Source organism: Ceratina calcarata, unplaced genomic scaffold (assembly GCF_001652005.2).
Source record: "Ceratina calcarata isolate Rehan_Ccalc_2016 unplaced genomic scaffold, ASM165200v1 scaffold516.2, whole genome shotgun sequence".
NCBI classification, from domain to species: Eukaryota; Metazoa; Arthropoda; class Insecta; order Hymenoptera; family Apidae; genus Ceratina; species Ceratina calcarata.
The window spans coordinates 1-5961 of record NW_017176192.1 but is presented as its reverse complement, the minus strand read 5'-3'; the positions used below and the strand labels follow the sequence as shown (position 1 = coordinate 5961).

Here is a 5961-nt window from a genome sequence, read left to right as displayed (position 1 = left end):
GTCGACTCGTGAATTTTTAAAAGTTTTTCCGCGGCGTACTAGTGATTCTAAGTTTTCTCTAAGTGTGATAACGACCTGGGATCAGAGCAGCCTCGCTCGTATGATCCTGGACTGCCGAGACCGCGTCGTTTGGAATTGATGGACAGGTCTCCGACGCGGTCCGGTTTTCCTTTTTCCCTTTTCGCGTGATTTGATCCTTCGCGAGATAGTGGAGGATGGTTAGTTCCATCAAATGAGAGAGGTTTTATCCTCTCTCTATGGATGTCGAGAATTTAATCTAAGACAGATGGTGAAGTTTTGAGTATAGAACGCGCGATAGAGAGAGAGAGAAAATCGTGTAGGTCGCGGCCCTTGTGAAGAGAAGAAAGGCTCCTGACCGACCGACGGCCGCAACTTCTTCGAGTAGCCCGCCTGACGCTAAGGCTCCAAGAATTCATCGCGGTTTATACGTCTTGGACAGTTCGCAGGACGACCCTCACTTTGACGAGTCCGTGACAATAAGTACGCGATAAAAATAAAAAACGGGTGTCACGTCCAAGTCTCCATCGAGGGGATTTTTATAGTCCTGTATACTATGTCCTCGACGCCGCCGGCACACCCTGGTGCCCTGAAAACACGGGGGGTGAGGGTAGGGGATGATTGGAGAGGATCTGCTAGATTTTTATATTGCCCCCGAGTCGACCTCTCGCGGTGCCACCTGTTCCCGTCCTTTTAAGAACCGATACCGTTTTGATCGGGTCAAGGTCAAACTTCAGCGAGTTCGTTCAGGCGTAAAACAATTGCCAAACGTCCAAGCCTACATCTGACTGTGACCCCGCGGCGTCCGTTTGGAGGACGTCGCGGCGCTGACCCTGGTCTCCACGGGATCGGAGGACAGTCGCGAGAAAGCGGGACACGTCCGCGGCGGACGTTCCCACGAACGCTAAAGCGTTCTATTTTTTTACTTTTAATTTGTCAAGTAGTTTTTCCTTTTTCTAATAATTTTTATATACCTACTGTACTCGATCTTGTCCTATAGACAAGTCTTCGTAACGGTGCTTCGATTGTTATATATATATTTTGTAATTGTGTGCTGTATATTGTTCGCGTGTGTGTTAATGTTTCATGGCAATTTTCAGTCGATTTGTTGATGCTTGTATGTTGTGTGATTGTGAGTTTTATATTTTGTGTTCCTCGAATTGTGATTAAGGTCGATGAATAAACATTGTTCAATCCGATTCTTTTTGTTTTTATTCTGATATTATTTATTAGTTCGTGTCACTTAGTCTATGTTGTCTTTGTAAGTTGTAGTGGTTTTGGTTTTATTATTTTCTTCTTATTTTTATTAGCAGTTTGGTTAGTTTAATTATCTGTGGTCGTTCTCCCTTTTTTGCATCGTTTAAGTTTTTCGCGCGCCGAGTTTCTCGGTCAGCGCGCCCTGTATTCTGTTCTTTCGGCGTCGTGTTGTGCTCGTATTTACGTCTTACACGGCCTAACCTATAAATGTCAGATCGTTGCGTGCCTTTCGTCTGCTCTCAGTTTTTATGAATTCCATTTATATTAATTGCAGGTTATCGTTTTTAATTTTTTCTGTCTTAGGTGTTGCATGTATTAATTGTGTTTATTTGCAGGTTGTTGTTTTTGTGTGGCGGTTGAATCAGGGGTTCAAACAGGCGGTGGTCCAGGTGGGTAGTTTGTAATTTCAGTATTAATTTGGGTTGATTAAGTGATCGTTTGTCGATTTCTGGGGCTGTTTCAATCATCTCTTTGTCTGGTAATTCGTTTGTTGTCTTTTATTCGTGTGTTTAATTTTTCTTTTTTGATTATGTTTTAGGTTTTCGTGCTTTTAAAACGTGTGTGTGAGTATGGGTTATCCATGATTTCCGAGGAGTTTTTATATCGTTTTGTTATTTGGGACATGGATCAGGATGTATTCTTTTTAATTGTTCCTCTTGCGATTCAGGCTTGGGGATGTTTGTTTCATTATTATTGTATGCAACGTGAGTATATTTGCTGTTTGTGTGTGGTANTCTTTTTATATGTTTCTTATGTTGCGGGCGAGATTGTTGAATAAACATTATTTTGTAGTTAATTCATGGGGAGTAGTTTCAATTTTCATTAATCGCGATTGTGCGGTTTTTGTAAATATTTTTTAGGTTTGTTAGTTTTATCTTGGTATATTTTTTATTTCGTTTTTCTTGTCTGATCCTGTATTGTATTTTTAGGGGATTTATTTGTCTCGTTACCTGTATTTGTGTGTTTGCATTCGAGATTGTACGTCTCTGTACTTGTAGTTTTGTGTCTAATATATATTGTCTATATGTATGTTGGTGTTTCGTGACAATTTCTGATGGTTTGCTAATATTCGTACGTTGTACGGTCGGGTGTTTTTTATTTAGTGTGTTACTTGTATTGCGGGTAAGATCATTGAAAGGATATTGATCTATTGTTAATTCGTGGGGAGAGAATTTTTTGGTTTTATGTTGGTCGTGTTTATACGATTTTTGTATATGGTTTAAGTTTATTAATTTGTCCTGGTGTAATTTTTAATTTCGTCTTCTTGTATGGTTCTGTATTGTCTTTAGTAAGTTTGTCTATTTCGGTAACTGAATTTGTATATATGTATTCGGGAACCTGTGTTTTTATATTTGTATTTATCTATCGTGTGTCTTCTGTATTTGCGTTATTGTTTCATAACAATTTCAGTCGATTTGTTAATATTTGTGCGTTGTATGATCGGGTGTTTCTTTTTATATGTTTCTTATGTTGTGGGCGAGATTGTTGAATAAACATTATTTTGTAGTTAATTCATGGGGAGTAGTTTCAATTTTCATTAATCGCGATTGTGCGGTTTTTATGAATATTTTTTAAGTTTGTTAGTTTATCTTGGTATATTTTTATTTCGTTTTTCTTGTCTGATCCTGTATTTGTATTTTTAGAGGATTTATTTGTCTCGTTATCTGTATTTGTGTATTTGTATTCGAGATTGTACGTTTCTGTACTTGTAGTCTTGCGTTTAATATATTGTTTATATGTATGTTGGTGTTTCGTGACAATTTCTGATGGTTTGTTAATATTTGTGTGTTGTGCATTCGTATGTTTCATTTATTATGTTCTATATATTGCGGATAAAAACCGTTGTCTAAATGTTATTTTATTCTAATTTGTCTTGTTTTTATTCTATTATCGTTCTATCGTTTGTATTGTTTTAGTCAGTGTTAATTTCATTAGTTGTGTTGGTTTTTGGTTTTGTTCTTTTTCTTCCGTCTATTGTTTAGCCGTTTCTGTTTGTTTGAGTGTCTGGGGTCGTTTTTCCTTTCTTTATCGTTTGGATTTCGCGCGTCAAGTTTCTCAGTCCGCGTGCCTTTTGTAATGCTTTTTCGGTGCCGTGTTGGGCCCGTGTTTATGTTTCTCTCGACCTAACCTATGTACGTCAGATTGATGTGTATTTGTTGGTTCTTTGTTTTCTGTGAATTTTATAACGGTTGTATGCAAATTATTTGATTTTCCTATCTTGAACAGTGTATGGGTTAACCGAGGTTTTTACGGGTTTTCGTTTTTTTAGGTTGGTTGAGTCGGTGGTTTAAATGTATTCTGATTCAGGTGACTAATTTGCAATATCATTGTTATTCGAGGGGTTGTTTGTTGATATGTGTCGGTCGTCTTTTTGTATTTTTGTAGATCGTTTGCTGTCTTTTTCGTTCGTTTGATTTCTTTTTAACTGTGTTTTTATGGACGGTGTGTGGGAGTATCGGTTGTCTATGATTTTCAAAGGAATTGCGTCTGTTTATTGCTCGGGATGTGGGTCGGAGTGAATTTTTTCCCCCCTATTTTTGAAATATATATATTTTGTAAGCTGAATTTGGGGGTATCCGCTTGGTTGTTGTTTGAAGTGTAAATATGTTTGCTGTAGAGTATAGTGATTTTGTCTATTATTTCCTGTATATGTCGAATTTCTTTCTGTTTACATTTTTAGTTTTATTCTTTTTCAGGTCTGCAGAAGATGGATGACCGTTCAATTGGGGTTGCGGTGTGTGGATTATTTTGACTTGGAAAAAGAAGAATTTTTGTGCGTCTTTGATTTGGTGAGAACGACGGTAGGAGTTTATTCTTTGGGGAGATAGTGATCACTTCTAGTCGACTTCAGATTATTATCAATAGGTTTGTATTTACACATTATATCTATGTGTGTATATATTTACATGTTTTCTTAGAGTTAGGTCATGATTAATGTTAATAGTAAAATTTTATTTGTTTTTATATACATTTTTGCTTTTCGTAGTTGTTGTCTTGTTGATTTGTTCTTCTTTCGTCGTGGATTACGTTTTCCGTTTGTCCAGTTTTTGTTCTTCTTGTTTGTCGTACGTATCGTGCCTCTCCAGTTTTTCCTTAGTTTGTAGGTTGTCCTTTACATTATAATGGTTCCGTTGCTGGTGATACTTCCGTTACGATGGTTGTGTTTCCTATGATTCCTGTATTTTTTAAAACATAGAGAAGAATTTTTTCATATTAATGATCGTGTTTTGTCTTTTTGTTTTCAGGTTTCATTGGGCGTTGTTTTTGTTTGTTAATGTTATTTCGGTCAGGAGACCAGGGCGGTTCTTTTTGTTTTTTTTTGGGGTATTTTAATTTTTATCTCTGTATATATTATTTGTAATTTGGGCAATGGGATTTTGAGAGTTGAATAAATCATTGTCTGTTACCATATTGATAGTAATTTTTTATAACTGACCTGTCATGTTTTATTTTTCCCTGCGCTCCGTTATTTCCTATTTTGTTTCCCTCCTTTCTATTGTACAGTTTTAACGTGGCGGATGTGTTCTCCGTCGGCTCTTCTATTGGGAGTGAGATCCTTAATAGGTCTTCCTCGAAGTCTGTTTCGTTGTCTTTATTCGTTGTGTTGTTTTCTTTTACGTTTTGTTTGCTCGTTATCTCTTCTTTCTCTTGAGCCGGGCTGTTTGTTAGTGTCACGTTCGGCTTTGACGCCGTCGGGGCGCCCTTATTTATCGTTGGATCGTTGTTCATGGAGATTTCCATTTCTTGATAATAGTTAACGTTCGTCGACAAAATGTATTCGTCTCCAGCGATGTCAAAGGGGTTGATCTCTTCTCTTTGTGGTATCGTTTCTTTTATAAACAGTGAAGCGTTTGAATTGACTGTTGTCTTTACTTGTTCAGCTCCTTCTTTTGGCACGTTTACGAAGTCATCTTCCGTTATCTCTACTACTGTCGGTGGTCTTGTTTGTCTGGTATTCTTCGCCGGAGTCACCGTAAGAATTGTGAAATTATGTATTCCGTTTTGGTCGAGTGCCAGCCTGTTCCTCCTTCTTTTTAAAATTCCGACGGATCTTCCCTCCATTTCTATTGTTATTATTAGGCCGGATCTGGTTGGTTTCTCTCGTGTTATCTTCCATCTGGATATGTCTATGTCGTTGTTGAATTTTTGTATCTCATTTAGTATGTTTGCTCCCGTAAAACGGGAGTGCGTGCCCCTTCCTTCTACTGAAAATCTGTTGTCCAGTGCTGTCTTGTCTTCGATCGTTAGTTCGCAGCCGCTTTTTAATTTTATGAATTTGATAGCTACTTTGATCCACTTAACAGTCACTTCTGTGTTACAAGTTAGTAGTATTCCGCCGTTTTTGCGGAAGAATGTCGGGAACTCAGGTTGCACAAACTCCAACGATTTCCTTTTTCTAGCTTCTATGTATTCCATTACGCAGTTTTTACACTACGTACTGGAGCTGGAGGTTGGTCACTCACGACTGTTATTTTGTCTTCTCGTACCATCCTTTTTATAGTCTCTCGCTGGCCTCGGTATCCTCCTTTTTCCCACTTTTTCCGTGCGTACTCGGTTCGGGGTACGAGATCTTTCGTCATTGGTTCCCTGGATTTTTTCCCTCTATCTTTCTCGTTTTGTCTCTTTCTGTTTGTACGCTTTCCTTCCCCTTCTTCATTTTCTTTTCCTATTTTCAGCATTGTAGGA

The 5961-nt window shown here is 37.9% G+C and overlaps 1 protein-coding gene and 1 long non-coding RNA gene across 3 annotated transcripts; one reads left to right on the top strand and one right to left on the bottom strand.

The window, feature by feature from the left end:
- The first annotated feature begins 1420 nt into the window (after nt 1–1420).
- Nucleotides 1421–2002, top strand: LOC108628312 (uncharacterized). Of its 2 annotated transcripts, XR_003389607.1 has the most exons (4): nt 1421–1549; nt 1611–1664; nt 1814–1838; nt 1943–1979. It is a non-coding gene; the product is annotated as an uncharacterized LOC108628312 (long non-coding RNA). The 2 variants fall into 2 exon arrangements; XR_001916781.2 differs by having other exon boundaries at nt 1424–1549; nt 1814–2002.
- A 2267-nt stretch (nt 2003–4269) lies between these two features.
- LOC108628311 (uncharacterized) lies at nt 4270–5691 on the bottom strand. The gene is made up of 2 exons (XM_018030138.2): nt 4712–5691; nt 4270–4451 (listed from the first exon to the last, which is right to left on the bottom strand). The coding sequence occupies exons 1-2, from the start codon at nt 5689–5691 to the stop codon at nt 4388–4390; spliced, it is 1044 nt and encodes a 347-aa protein (XP_017885627.1). The 3' UTR covers nt 4270–4387.
- Between the last annotated feature and the right edge of the window lie 270 nt (nt 5692–5961).

Bases quoted from the DNA above. Each gene is read 5' to 3' on its own strand.
- LOC108628311 (XM_018030138.2), bottom strand. From the start codon at position 5,691: ATGGAATACATAGAAGCTAGAAAAAGGAAATCGTTGGAGTTTGTGCAA. The intron at 4,452-4,711 runs GTCAGTTATAAA...TAAAAAATACAG, and splicing joins GGAAAAATAAAACATGACAG to GAATCATAGGAAACACAACC.